Below are 15,696 nucleotides of genomic sequence, written 5' to 3'. Positions count from 1 at the left end.
CTTGCTCGCAGTTGTACCTATGACGTGCTATTGATGCTTGTGCCGGTGACACACACGTTATGTGGCTTCGTCAATTTTTACTCATTGTTAATCATTTTTTACTCTTTTATCCGTTTTGTCTTGCACAAATGCGCACGCGTGTATTCTCGTTTTTTCTTGTCCTATCACGCGCACTGTTTCCCCACGTGCTTTTAACAACCGCTTGTCAGCCATTAACAGCGCTATGATACGTTACTGCGCATTTTATATTGCGTCACCGTCGCATGTTCGCATCACTCCGACGAAGGCCGGTCCCGCGGCCGAAACGTCAGTCATTTACAGAACAATTTTTCCTACGTGCTTGATTTTTTTGAACTTTTACTTCCGAGTCCTTTGTTAGCACTTCATTGTTTCTATATATATATATATATATATATATATATATATATATATATATATATATATATATATATATATATATATATATATATATATATATATATATATATATATATTGCCGCTTTGTGAGCCCCCCCCCCCCCCCCTCCAATGAATGGAGACTTTAAGCCCTGAAAAGGATGCGAACCACTTTGAGGGGTTAGAACAGGACATTATTGTTTTCTCTGATGACCCTTCGTTTCAAGGCTCTGTTATCTACCGATATATTTCTGTGCATGATTAGGCATGTACAGTGTCGTCCACATCGAAGGTTGATATTGAAGCCGGTAAAACTAGAACGTTAATTCTACTTTACGGGATAAATGTTCGTTATATGACGTTTAGTATAATGGGGTCCATAAACACGATAATAATTTTCCGGATTATGTATTGAACATGAGCTTCTATGAGGCCTTGAATACTAATTAGGTGTTCAACTTATATGTGGACGACCCTGTACATCGAGGTCGGGCACCACGTGTGCCAGACCGCAACTTTTAGCCCAGAAATCATTCGAAATGTGTTTGGAAAAATAAAGTTGAATTTGAATCGAGCTTCAATCGAGCCGTGTACGTGTGCTGTATGTATGTGTGACTCCTCCGCACCGTGTCAGAAAACGTTCCAATACAACATTTCTTTTTATGTCTAAACATTCATGATTCCTAATTCCTTTGTCGTAATATCAACAATGATTTTTCAGCGTCCAACAGACTCAAAGAACAAAATTAAAGGGACAGCAAAGTGAAACAATAAATGAGCTTAGACTGACAAATTATACTCTGAAATCTCTAGTGTCGTTGATTTCGCCACCATAGCTTTATTAATATATGAGAAAATCAATGAAAAATGTTTCAGTTTTAAATTTGCCGCCGAAATCTCTGATTGTGACTTCACGGATTTCAAAGTATTTTCGTACTTTGGCCATATTGGCTCATATTTGCCACATTGGGGGCGCACACCGGGCCCATGCCTCCCCCCCCCCCCCCCCCTACGTATTTTTTTTTTTTTTTGCCATGCATGCAGAGCAGAAAATAACACTCGACCACATCTGCCTGCTCGGCCCTCACTCACGTTATCCTCACTACAGATCAAGGAGGTGCCCCCCCCGCCCCCCCCCCCCCCCCCCCCGCTAAAAAAATCTCTGCCTACGCCCCTGATTGGTTCAACGAAAATTTCCTGAAACTTGGACGCTGTCAGAATGTACGACGTCACGGTGACTGTGCGGGAACTTCAAGGTGCCGTGGCCACCCGCATTTTCCTTTTGCGCGTGTTCTCGCAGAAAGCCTAGTGTTTTGTCGCATCGTGCAAGAGTAATTTACTGATACGAGAAAAAATGTTTTTCTTTTTAGTGTCCTTTTAAACGACGCATCGGATGGAAAATTGTACTGTCTGTCTCGGCAAGTCGAAATAAGGTAGCTCTGCACAAGCGATGTGCCATATGATCAATGCCTTATCGCACTACACGCGGAGGAGGAAGCAAGATCACATGCCCCCCCCCCCCTCCCCTGACTTTAAGGCCTGATCCTTTTGCTCGGAGTTAGCGAACGTGCCGGCACGTGCTTCGCGAGCAGAGCAATTACGCGGGTGATCTTCGCAGATGTTTCGCTCTTTTGCAAGGAACTTCTTGTCTCGGCTGCTTGTATCCGTCTGACAAAACTTACAACGTACGAAAAGAGCAATAATTCATCGTAAAGGAAGGTAAGGCGTGCAGACAAGAAAACAAGACATCTTACCAAGTAGCTCCACTTTCCGTCTTTCTAGAATAGCGATGCCGTGAAGTTCGTCAAAGCTGGCTTTTCCACTAAAAGCGTTCTTCTTGCGGCGAAGCCCGCCTCACATGACACCTTTGTTTTGCAACCCGCGAAATGTCAGTTCTTTTTTTTAAGAGGCGGAAGCCTTGACACCCCGAACGCGAAAAGTGACCGTCGGCGTCAATACGAGTGATTGAAAAAAAAAAAAGAATCATCACGTGATGACGTCACAGCGACGACACAGGTCCTCATAATTTGCGAAGTCATCGTGCACATCGTGGCATGGTCAAGGGTGGGCCGATCCCGGGGGCACTGCAAAACAACGCGAGTTGCGGAAGCTTCCAATGCCTCCGATGGAAGTGCAAAACCACTTTAGGTGCAGTAAGCTTTCGGAAGGGGGGCGGGATCACGGCAATTGAGCGGCTAAGAAAAAGCAAGAAGCGATATTTAGCGCAAAGTAACTCGAGGACGAGAAGGGAGGACACGTGGTGTGTCCTCCCTTCTCGTTATCGTGTTACTTAGCGCTAAATATCGCTTCATGTCTTACCAACTAGGCCGAATTTCTCCCCTTCTAAGAAAAACAAGATGGCTATATAGCGCCTTCGAGTCGCCTTAGGCAAATATAAAGTAACAGCCAGGGGGCGGGGGGGCGGTTGGGTGTTTTAACACCCCCCCCCCTCCCGATAATTTTCAGTTTTTCTTGCGTATATATATACACGCGCACATACTAACGCGCGCACGACCATACATAAAGTATGGTTGAACCCCCCCCACAGGAAAAAATTTCTGGCTACGCCCCTGGTAACATGCGAGTTTTTAAATGCGAATTTCTTGTCCTGCGTCCCTGGCCGGCGTGCGCACAGGTGTTATCTCTCAGCGCACGCTCCTCCTCGCCCCTAGCAACAGCTGCGGCGCGCCTAGCAACCGGGGCAGGTGGTGAGCGGCGGAGGGTAAGGGAGAGGAGGAGCGCGCGGGCGTGTGATGGCGCTCGCATCGGGAGCAGCGGAGGGTAAGGGAGAGGACGAGTGTCCCCGGTGAGGGCGCTCGCATCGCGGAGCTCGCTCGGCGGAGAGAGAGTTCGGGCGCTCCTCCTCTCGCGCTCGGACCTATATATATCATGCAGGGAACGCGCGCTTTGGTGTCTTGATAGCGATGGAAGTCGGTGAAGTCGAATCTCTCGCGGCAACGATACCACTAGGACGAAGTGTCACACAGTGCAACTCGAGCATTCCGCCTCTACGTGCACACTCTCGTCTCTCTTCATTAATTAATCGCACACTCATCGGGTGCACCCAAATGCATTCGCATTTCCTCACGATCCCCTTCGGGGAAGTGCGGTTTTTTTACTTGTCTGCTTTATCAAGAACATTTTCTTATGGGGAGAGATGTATTTCTACTTAGTTTTCGGTGGTGAGGGGCCTCTTTTTTTTCCCGTTATCTATATTTCACTCCAATCATATCGCGCGCCCACGCACGCACGCACTTACACAAACACACATACGGATTTACCCCAAATCCCTTCATTTTGTACGCGGTACATAATTTGCGATTCTAACTAGAATCATTGGGATTGAAACAGATCATTCTAGACAAAGTATTCGCACGTGCATCTCAGATTTCTTTTTGTCACGCTCAGCATAGGCAGCACTCGGCGTTATCACTTGCTTATTCGCAGGGCGCAAAAAAGAGGCTAGTTGACCGCGGCAAAATGGCACGTGCATTTCGAATTCACTGCCGGTCATTGCAACACGTGACCACCGGACGTTGCATTCTATCAACACTTCCGGCGCTTTTTGTGCGACGGGTTTCGGTTTCATTCGGGAAAAACTGCGATTTGCTCTGGTTGCAGGGCGTCACAGAATCCCTTTTTTGTTGGTTTAAAAAATAAGTCATCGTCGTCGGCTCCGTGGCTACAAACTCGCCAATGGAAATAACCGTAAAACGTCACTAATTAAAAATCTCATTAGACAATCTTGGTTAATTGTAATTCGCACCAGGGGCGTAGCCAGAATTTTGTTCGGGGGGGGGGGGGGGGGGTAGCCATACTTCACCTATGTTCGTGCGTGCGTTTGTATGTGTGCGTGTATATATACACACGAAACACAGTGTTTTGTTTTTAAACAATAGAAATTTTTTATAAAAATGCCATGACAGTCGGCCTTATATAATTGGAATTTTACGCCCCAAAACCATGATATGATTATGAGAGACGCCGAGGGCTCTGGAAATTTGGCCATTTTGTGTTCTTTAAACCTAAATCTAAGTACACGGGCCTCAGGCATTTTCGGCCAGGATTCGATCTTGGGACCTTCAAGGACAGTCGCGCTTCTGTCGCTTTTGTACACTAACTCTACATCATGGCAGAAACACTTTGCCACAGTTAAAATGACACTAAAGCGACTCATAACCAAAAGCTCGTAAATTAAAATTTGAATTAATGACTTCAGGGCATTTGTTTACACAAGAAAGTTTTAGGGAATCGTAATTTATGGCGTACCGACTTTTAGAAATCACAAAAGTTCGGGATATTCATCATCGAATTAAATGGCCGCACCAGGCGCAGAGGAAACATGGCCGCTCTGCTACGTCAGACCGGAAATTCTCGTGAAGAGGTAGTGACGAAATTTGAAGGAAAGTGTACATCATGCTCCGAGTGTTACATTTAGCCGGGCACTTGTTCGTAGAATAAGACGTCCGGTGTGAGCGCTGTATTCTACGATTGTTGACCGGTGTGAGCGCTGTATTATTCATTGTCACATCTACGTGACGATATACACGGTGCCACTGTTGAGAAACACCACTGTTGAGACATAACAGCAAGGTCCACCCAACGCAATAGCGAGCATATGACTTTTGCAAGTATATGATGCAGCCACGACATACTAATAAGTACCAAATTCATGGCCGTGTAGTATAATACATGGATTACCACGCATGCAGGGAGGAAGTGGGTTGAAACCTAGCAGATATACGACGCCGTGACCCCAACCTGGGTTACGATGTGCAGCATATCCAACTGATTGTGCCACATAGATCTCGCTAGAGTATGATACCCCTGCCAGTGGGACTGCGAGCCTGTTTCATTCGTGATAAATGAATTGTAGGGCTGCAGCAATACACTAGATTAGCTATGTGGAAGAAAGAGCAACAAAGTCCCACTTCTTAGCTTTTTATAGCAGCACATGGAGGCACCGGGATGCCAGCTGGTGTTACAGTTCAAAGTGTGAACTGTAACACACAACACTGGAGTTGTAAAACAGTGAGGTGTAGCCACGATTGTAAAGGCAAGTGATTCCCTACTCATAAACTGTTGTAAATATTGTACACACTTTCTGCTGTTGGTTAGAACTGATCTTACAATTTTCTCGCTGCTAATGTCTAGGATCATTTAGTTAGTCTGCTCTTTCTCGCACGTCGCCTAAAGTAGAATTACGATAAGCGCGACAGAAAAAGTACGCGCCCAATATTAGCACAATCATCTTAACTGACATGATACTTGTAGATTTTAGAACCTTGTCATGTGAAAATTTCCAGGGTACAGTCTGTAGCAGCCATTTATAGGTGAAGTTGCTATAAGCTATAACATTCCTTACAAGAGCACACGACTTGTCTTACTGCTTCTGCTGCCTGATCATCTCATTATCATTACATAGTCGATTTTTGCAGCAAAACTGGCTGAAAGCACTTTGATATTTTACCAAGTAATGCCCGTAGAAGTACCAGATCATGTTTATGAAACGTGTGTACAGTGCTGAGAAAGACAAACACATAGTACATACAAAATGAGTGGGACAGGTACTGGTATCAACTGGCTTTATTGCACCCACGCTTACAAACATGAAGGGCACTGTCTTCATCTTCCTTAGTGCTGTAAACATGTTTCACAATGTTATTAAAAACTGGCCCAGCTCTCAGCATTATAGATACACGAATTCTAGTAGTCACTAATGCCACTGTATTTGCGGCGCACCAAGATGAGCGTCTCGTGGGCCTACAGTAGCCACAGATGAAATTGTCAGCGAGTCTGCGTATAAACCGCAGTTGTAAATTTCGATGCTACAAATAAATAATACTACGCATTATCACAAATAACAATGGACAAACACATTTTTATGATGATAATTCACACACGCTCATAAACCACCATGTAATAAATGGCTCCTCATGTAAAGTCTAAGGTTTCGAAGAGCCAAGCCAAGGTTAAATTTTTCCTCTTCATACTTTTGCACTGCAGCGATGGAAGCAAAACCTTGCTGAAGCTGATTTGTACCTGTCGAGGCAATGTTGGTTAGGGGCCAGTACAGCCAATTTTTCCGTAGTAAGACACCTGCGGTGTCTTCACGATTCCCCTCCGATTCTCTTTAGTGTTCACCCGCAGAATTTAAAGAATAAATCTTTGCATTGAACTTAAGATTACCCACCAAAAATTACTTTCCAGTCTCATAGTTCTTTTAAATCGCAACTGTTTTCAACATGCAATGCGAAAAAAAATTATTGTTATGTCAATGTCCTCTAGTGCAAGTTCTCTGTGCATTGACACTGCTTTCAACACTGCAAGCAGTCAACCACCGAATGGCAGTTAAGGACACTGCAGACAGAAATGCAGTGCCATCTAGTACAAAGTGTTGCCTGAAACTGCTGAAGACAGCCAAATGTTATCGTTACCTGGCTACACTGCGATCGATCATATAGTTGCTCTAAAGTATGCCAGATACACAGCACTGGAAGTATGCCCTGGAAGTCAGAAGTGGTTGGCTGAGATCGTCGAGAGGGACTGTTCTACATCCATCTGGGCTCGGCTCAAAGCTGCTGCTCGAGAAGCTCTCTCTCTTGCTGTACGAAGTGAACCAGAAGGTGCTCGAGGTCGTCATCGCAGCGTGCCATCTGCTTTTCCATGGCCAGCTTCAGGTCTTCTTTAGCTCCTTTGTTCACTCCTCGCGTCACAGCTCTCTGTCTGCAATCAGCATCCACACTGTCAGCGGAACATGCCAAAACAACACACAACTTTAAGCTCGGGCAAGAACACAGAAAAAGATGAGCTTTCAATGATATTTGTGTCTCACAATGTTTATACTAACAGTGTTTAGGAAGGCACTGTTCCCAGTTGTCATAATTTAAAAAAAAAGGCAAAGCACATGCTGAAAGGACACTTACTGCCAATTTATTGACATTTAGCCAATGCAGATATTGTAACCGTAAACCTCACATGCAAACAAAAACCTATGCAAACACAAGGCTCGAAAAAAAAGTAAGAAGTTTTATCATGCCTATGTTAATTAATAACTAAGACTAGTCAAAGAGAAAATAGCATGAGCTTCCAATTGTCGCACCTTCCAACCTGAGTGGTAGAAGTTGGCAGTAGGTCCAGAGTGACTCCGCCTCCATTGCTAGTAGTGATGTACATAAATTCCTCAAGCATGTCAGCATCTGAAAATATTCTGCTGAGGAAACTACTATTTTTCAAATACCTCGCCAATACAGATTTAGAAAAATTTTGGAAAGCAATCCCAAATGGAGTGAAGGTAGCCTATTCCATTTCTGAAAGGCATCAAAATTCAAATGTCAAAATGTTTCACGAACCATACACCAAATCATTTCCCTGTAAAATACACTTTTGATTAACAACAAGCTCCATTCAACACATTTTATATAAGCACTACAGAACTGTGTGACATGGAAACAACGCTGACTGTAGATGTGTCATCCCTTTCGTTGAACCTATGCTTACAGGATTAGCTAACGAATGCACATAGAAACTGATATTATCGAAAGCAAGCAGTCAAGGATATGGCCTTTTGCATAGTGGTTGAAGAAGTGGTTCAATACATAAGCAATTTGATGTTCTCCATGCTCAACATGAGTTTCCAGATCCCCAGATCCCGTGAACAGTGCATAAACTTCAGTTAATTATAACAGTAACTCCAACAAAGCTGCATTGCACCCAGGTGCTCAAATGAAACACACGACACAGTGAATTGAAGCTTTACATAGGCACAGCAACTGCCACATTTTAACAGGTTGTGTCTTCACTTAGATGCGGCAAAGGATACTGATGAGGTAGTTGAAGAAAAGTCCATAGCAGAAGCTCCCCTGCTTCTTAATAACATCAAGCAGCTTGACGAAAAGTGGCTCTTCCTCAGGCCAGTCGTACTGAGTCATCACTATCAAGTGACCCAGAGCAAGGTCGTCTCGGCTAAACTGCATCAGAACTTTGTCCTGTAAGGTAAGGCACAGCAACATGCACTGATGATTCAGCATGACTGCATAAGTTTGCTATAACAAGAAAGACCGAGCAATGCTCCTTTTCTATGTCAGTTTCGCTTTCAGAGAGCCTACAAATGTGAAATATTTGTTTGCTTGTCGTTTGCAAGAGCTGTTTCAACGAAAATTTATTTACTTGGCTAGATCATGATGGGCTACATTCCTACAGCCACCTAAGATAAATAAATAAAAAGTTCATGTAACCTCTTTAATGCTGAAATGTTCATAGGGTTAAAACATTAATGAAATGGAATTACACAATAATCAGTGTTACTTTCTCCTCCCTAGAGGCTGCCGATCTGAACAGTCTGAATGGCAAAAATAATGTCATCATAATTTACAAAGAACTAGTTTTAAAATTATTGTGCAGCTAGAAAAAAAAACCTGGCATAGTGAAAGCCTTGACCACAAAATAATCGAAAAAGTTCTCAGACAGCTTTGATTTCTGCACAGAAATACAGGTTAAAGTGGAAGCTGATATAATTTAGCTGAACACTCAGACTAACTCTTAGTCATCATTCGACTCTTACGAGTTGAATGATGACCAATGGCGATGGTATCAATTCTATTTATACCATTTGTTCTAGACGAAACAAGTGACACCCACAACAAATGCAATTTTATTCTGCCCAGTGACTTCAGAGAGATTTTGGCAATAGAAATCTCAGACTGTATGAATAAATACCCGAAATCATCAGGTACCTGTCAATACTAAAAGTTATGTAATTATCTCAGAAAACAAAGACTATTGTACCTCCTAACCTTACGCTCTTAACATTATCATTGCCGGTAGTGAAAGACACAAAACAAAAGGTTGCACTTACCTTAAAACATGTTATCAGTGTCTTCATACAGAACCGCAGAACCTCAGCCCTGTCATAGCAGGCAAACACTAATTTTCGTTCTGAAAGACCACAAGAACAAATCAATGAACTTACGAAAACCAGCACAACCAGAGGCAGGGCCAGCCCACAACCAAGTCGCCACATATGTAATTACACCACTGGTGAATCTGGTCAAGCGTCAATTACAGTGTCCTTGGAATCGGCCCAGTTTGCTTAGCCATATTTGCACATAGTGAGGACCAGATCAATGGAAAGTTGAGCCAGAAAGCTTCACTTTATTAAGTGACAACTAGCTAACAAGCAGCATGGTTCAGTAAATAAAAATGGAAGCCATGCAACAGGTCAATAACTGCACCAAAAGTGTAGCTGCCTGTATATTAATACCCATTATGTTATTCACACATCAGTGCAAATTAACAAACTAGTATTTGAATTTAAGCACATGCAGTGCTATTTGCAACGTAACATCAAATAATTAAAGGCCCATACAGCACTGAATTCACTCTATGTGTCAACTAAAAGGCCTTTTGAGAGGCAAGCACAAGCACACACATTGCTTAATTGAATAAATATGTGTTAATGAGCTGTCTGGTTTGCAGTTACAGGTTTAACAAGCATACAACTGAAGTTGTGATGAAAGAAGGAAGACACGGGACAAGTCCCAGCAGACACAATAAGGCTGACACGGGACAAATACTTGTCCCGTGTCTGCCTTTTTCATCTCAAGTCATAAGGAGCGAACTTTTAAAGGGCCCCTGACCAGGTTTGACAATTTTGAGCTGACGAGCGCAATGCATACACTGGGCGTTCACAATCGAGTCTGCCAAAATTTGCAACGCTATGCGCCGCGGAAATGGGTCAAATTTTAAGCTTAACGCTGCTTTCCCTTTTCCTCGCGGGTGCGCGCCCAGAGAATGAGGGGATGACGTACACGATGGAAGGGCCCTGCGTAGACGGTAGTGCTGTGACGTCGGTCTTCTGACGACTATGCTCCGACGTCGCCACTGCGATAATTACTTGACACGACATGTGTAGTTTGTGTAATTTGTTGCTTTAATAGATGAATAAAACTTGAGAGAAATAATGAGACACACAAAAGGAATGTGTGCATCCCTTTGATTTTCTTCCCATAAATTGCAGCGAGATGCGGGGCTAATGTGCCTCTGTTTCGCTTGCGTTCATGTCCCCATGGTTAGCGCAGCGAGCAGACGCCAGCCCCGGAAACAGAAGTAATGTTCTGGCGCGTTCGAGCACTCATTAGGCTCATTTATTCTCCTGTGTCATACGGCATTGCCTCTTGATGCCGCTAGTCTCGTGCCCGTACAAATGTCCCAACTTTCATGCCCGTCCTGCAGAAACAGGCAGTACATCACACAGAACGCCGACACAACGTCCACGGCTGCTACATAAAAAAAATGGTAGCGGCCGTGCAACGCCGCGTGCTCGGGCTGGCTTGGGCACGTCATGCGCACGTGACCATGCATGCGCGTGATGCGTTCATGCGTATGTGTCATGGTGAACCTCCGGCTCCGCTGCTGAAGAGGGCAGGGAAGGGATTTGGTTTGCAAAGGCTACACGGGGTTAGTGGCAAGGGTTTGAAATTCGCCTTTTCGCATTGTGGTATCGCGCCGCTACGAATTATTGTTTTTCTCAGCTAGTAATGAACAGATTTGAAAAATTCTTGCGGCATAATGCTCTTCATTCGGTACACAACTTACAGCGTCTAAATAAAATTTGCTATGTGGCCAGGTGAGGGGCCCTTTAAAACGTGCATAACACTTTAGCTTTCTTTGGTCAGGACAGCACCCGACCCAGTCACCAGTTTATTCTCACCAGGTTTTCTGTGCAGGGTCTCTGGCGTATGGTATGGAGTAGCTGAGGCAGCCACAGAGGTTTCAGGTAACGAGCACACCACATCCAGAAGCTTGGAACAAGCTGCCTGGAGAGATGCAAGGATAGCAGTAACTTTACTTTTTGAAACATCATGAGAACCTGTTGGAAGGTCATTTTTTATTATGACTATGTGATACAAGGCACTGCAAACTCTTAGCCCATTCTAGAAAAGCTAACCTGAAGTGTACTGAACCAAATTTAAATTGTAGTATACAACAGTGATTCAAAGAACACATAATCAGAATGTGTTAAGAGACAGAGGAACATTCTAATGCCTAACTTTGCAGTTGTCTACACCCGGCGACAGCTTTCTGTGGCAGCACAGCTGTGGCTATGGGAGCTGAAGCGCACATGTTTCTACTGTGCTCCAGTATGTAGTTTACGAATGTAAACGGTCATAGAATATATAGCATAAAAGCAAACATGACACTTATTTCCTGTTTTTTTTATGTTCAAGACCCTTTTCAATGTAATTAAGAAAGCTTTGTTTTTGCTGTTTATAGTTTTTCTTGTGCCGATATTGCATTTTCCTGCTCCTGCGAACAATAATGGTGTTGCTGGGTTGCGTATAGTGCAGATCAGATCGTGTAAGTGAGCATGAGCAAGTGTTCGTAAGCTGATCTAATTTCACTGTACAGGAGGAAACGAAAACAACGGTGTGTTGCAAAATATTCTGATGTCTGCACACAATCCCAAGAAGAGGAGTTGTGCCACGTGCAAGTGAGTCTCTCCACCACCAGCGCAAGTGGAGTCTCTCATCACAATAGCTACCTTGACGTTGGTGACCTGGCTGCCATCAGCTTGAAGGCAGAACTGTAATCAGAAACAGTACATCAAAGAAATGACCCTCTTCATCAATTCTACTGCATACATGGTTGGTACTTTCGGTTGTTCACTATCACTGATACAATTACTTTAAGCCGGATATATCACGTACGGCAACACTGGACTGGACGCGCCAGCGTCTACTGTGGAAGGCATTTTTGGCGCTCTACGATGACAGCATTTAACTTCGGCAATACAATTATCCCTACAATGCTTTGCCTGCAGAACCATGAACGTTCTTGTCTATTACGCAGTTAACTGCATGCTTTTCGCTGTGCAAAGACGTTGTTGCACATGGCTGGATAAGCCACGTATTTCTTCCGCTTGGAATTGCAATCGCGAGACACGCACTCCTGACCAGCTGTGGCCAAGACGGCTGTTGCCCACTGAAGCCAATGTGTCCCTTACCAAAATAACCAAAATAAATCCCCACCACAGAAAGTTGTCATAGGTGTAAGAGATTGTATGCTTAGACATTGGGGTAGACAGTAATTAGTGTTCATCAGAAAAGGATGGCCATTACAAACAAGAGAACAAAGCCCTTGATTTGCATGCAAGAAGCTATAGACATAAAATATAACAGGTTGTGTGAGCAGTGCTACTACCAATGCAAGCTGTGAGCAGTCACTGTTGTTGAGTTTACCATGTTAGTACCAATGAACCTGTGCTCATTTACAGCACTGTGGAATGGAACAGTAGCTGCATGAATGAAAGCACATTCACTTGCCGAGCTCAAGAGCTCATAAGAGCATGTGAGCAATACAACACAGCTTGGAGCTCATACTTCCCATCACTTACTGAGGACTCCCCACAGGAATGGAAGCAGCTGGCCATCTGGAGGTTTATTTTGTTCTGTAAAAAATAAAGTATGAACGTTGTTGGTTTTAAAATATCGCAAAGTTGGAAATTAAATTATACTGCTTGGAATGCAACGATTTATGCGTGTACTTTACCCTTTCTCTACCAACATTTCCACACAACCAACACGAACTGTTTTATTAAATTCGATCAGATGGTGCAATAACTTGAATACTGCATCAGCAGAAAGTAGCTAAACAGGGCCCTGACAAACAAGCCCCTAGAGAGCCAGAAGGTGAACAGCGGAACATCTGGTGCCTGATTATGCCTCAAAGGAAAAGCAAAAACAAAAGCAGATTAAGTTCTTCTATAAAGCTAGGTAAGCCGAATTCACAAACACAGCTTTGAAGATAGGCTGCATTGAATACCTTTGTTGTTGGATCTGTTGCTACATCAGCTGCACTGTAGAGCTTTGCAATGGCTTCTTTATGCTGGTCCTGAGTGAAAGAGAAGCAAGTCATCAATCGTTCATTCCCAAACAATAAGAATGTGAGAGGCATAGCTTCTTTTAAAGAATACAAATGACAACGGATTTTTAAGGTGAAAGCCAGTAAAAAAATTGCGAAAAACTTGATTTTTGAAAAACCGTATAGTTGGGCTGTAGAAATTACAAAACCTTTCCTGTAATTATGAATGCCTAATACATCGTAAGAGTACCTGCATAGGGCATAAAAGTTCGCATGACCACCCGTGCGCTTTGTGGATGGATGCACGCAAGCTGCACATTACCTTTGTTTTTGCACAGTTCGTGTGACTAAAAAAATAAAGAAAGCGCCATTCGTGTGACATAATGCGCACGGTAAAATAGCCACACCGGATGGCCTTCGCCTTAGAGTCGTCCTGAACAACTCAAAGACGAAGATCATCCGTACAACACAATGAGCATATGATTTCTGCAAGTACATGATGCAGCCACAACATACTAATAAGTACCAGATTCGTGGCCATGTAGTATAATACGTGGATTACCATGGATTCAGGGAGGAAGTGGGTTGAAACCTAGCAGATATACAACGCCATGACCCCAACCTGGGTTATGATGTGCAGCATATCCAAGTGATTGCGCCACATGAATCTTGCTAGAGTATGATACCTCCGCCGGTGGGACTGCGGGCCCGTTTCATTCGTGATAAATGAATTGTAGGGCTGCAGCAATAGACTGGACTAGCTGTCTGGAAGATCCAAAGCGCAACAACGTCCCACTTTTCAGCTTTTTTTTAGCAGCATGTGGAGACTCCGTAAGACACTGAGATGCCAGATGACGTTACAGTACAAAGTGTGAGATATGTAGCCACAATTTAGAAGTTGCAAAATAGTGAAATATACAGCAGACTCTCAATAATTCGAACTTGAGGCGACCTCAGGATTTTATCTCAATTATCAGAAGTTCTCATAAATATGATTCAGGGCTACAGACCAACTAATGCTGCGATGTTTATTGTTTCTCAGTGCTGCAGCAACATCACAGACAGCTCTGCGTGACTGCCAGTTATATTTTTAGACATCAGCAGTAATACTAGTACTCGTTATTATACAAGGTGCACACGCGTGCATAATTAAGGGACGTAATGTGTTGCGTCCCACGACAGTTACTAGCCCCTTCTAATTCTTAGGACGCTTTCCCGCATGGCGTACTGCGGAGAAAGTGACTGAGAAACGTTTGGCACGTGATAGGTCGAGGCCAGACCGTACTGTTTTGTTTTTTCTTCCTCGGTCAGCACGGGATTATTGGTGCGCAAGGTTTGGCTAGTTTGGACATCCTGTAGGCAGGCAATCAGCTTTATTTGTAACTGTTAGTAGCAAAAAAACACGAATGTTCAGCTAGAAGCAACAAAGGCAGCAGATATTTCCAGGCAAGGACAAGCAAAATGTTTGAACTAACCAAATTTGTGCAGTGAGGCAGTTTAAATAAAGCAGCTTTAAAATACATTGAAAACATAGTGGGCCAACCAAAAATTTAAGATTTGTTTGAATTAACTGAAAGTTTGAATTATCAGAGTTTCAATTATCGAGAGTCTACTGTAGTCGCGATTGTAAAGGCAAGTGATTACCTACTCAGAAACTGTCATAAATATTGCACACACTTTTCCTGTTGGTTAGAACTGATCTTACAATTTTCTCACTGATAATGCTCCTAATGTCTAAGATCATTTAGCTAGTCTCCCCTCTATTGCATGTTGCCTTAAAGTGGAATTAAGATAAACGTGGCAGAAAAAGAATGCACTCAAAATTAACACAATCATCATAGCCGGCCCAATACTCGTTACCTGCAGTTTTTAAAATCTATTTAAAAATTATTATTGTTACGCATCACATGTCGTCGCCCAGTCAAAATTTTCAGGGCACAGTCTGAGTAGCCATTGGATGAAATTGTTATGAGCTGATGTAGAACACATGACGTATCTTACTGCCTCTGCTTCTTGGTCATGTTACTAGTATTATTGATTTGATTTTTGCACCAAAATTGAGTGAAACCAATTTGATGATATTGTAACGTACAATAGCACGTCTCCAGAAGAACTCCATCTAACACAATCTAACACAGGTCTATCCTCTTCGTTCTCTTTCTCTGGCCTCCCCTTCACGCACCAGTCACTTCGCCGCTCTGTTCCATGTGCGCAACTTCATCATCCACTATGATATTTTCTCAAGCAATGCCTGTAGAAGCGCCAGACCATGTTTTTGAAACGTGTACAGTGCTGAGGAAGAATGCATAAGAGGCCCTGTGAGTTTTTTATTGCAATTCTCTTTAAACACACATTCTACCAAAATCCAAAAGGTGCCTCAAGTGAGTATGTCTTACACACATTGTTGTTCTCTTGCCTTTTACAGCCGAAGACAGTTGT

At 43.4% G+C, this 15,696-nt stretch overlaps 1 protein-coding gene across 2 annotated transcripts in view; it reads right to left on the bottom strand.

Annotated features, from left to right (window-relative positions):
• Positions 1-6,962: 6,962 nt before the first annotated feature.
• LOC119393470 (integrator complex subunit 10) overlaps positions 6,963-15,696 on the bottom strand; it is a 35,816-nt gene continuing 27,082 nt past the window's right edge. For both annotated transcript variants that reach the window (XM_049416257.1, XM_049416258.1), the window contains exons 14-21: positions 13,219-13,287; positions 12,791-12,844; positions 11,939-11,980; positions 11,108-11,213; positions 9,254-9,333; positions 8,219-8,384; positions 7,499-7,595; positions 6,963-7,140 (exon numbers count right to left, since the gene is read on the bottom strand). In XM_049416257.1, coding sequence (XP_049272214.1) covers positions 6,969-7,140; positions 7,499-7,595; positions 8,219-8,384; positions 9,254-9,333; positions 11,108-11,213; positions 11,939-11,980; positions 12,791-12,844; positions 13,219-13,287 — 786 coding nt within the window. In that variant the 3' untranslated portion in view covers positions 6,963-6,968. The remainder of the gene's footprint in view (positions 7,141-7,498; positions 7,596-8,218; positions 8,385-9,253; positions 9,334-11,107; positions 11,214-11,938; positions 11,981-12,790; positions 12,845-13,218; positions 13,288-15,696) is intronic.

Source organism: Rhipicephalus sanguineus, chromosome 5 (assembly GCF_013339695.2).
Source record: "Rhipicephalus sanguineus isolate Rsan-2018 chromosome 5, BIME_Rsan_1.4, whole genome shotgun sequence".
Classification (NCBI taxonomy): Eukaryota; Metazoa; Arthropoda; class Arachnida; order Ixodida; family Ixodidae; genus Rhipicephalus; species Rhipicephalus sanguineus.
This window is presented reverse-complemented; position numbering and strand designations above follow the sequence as displayed.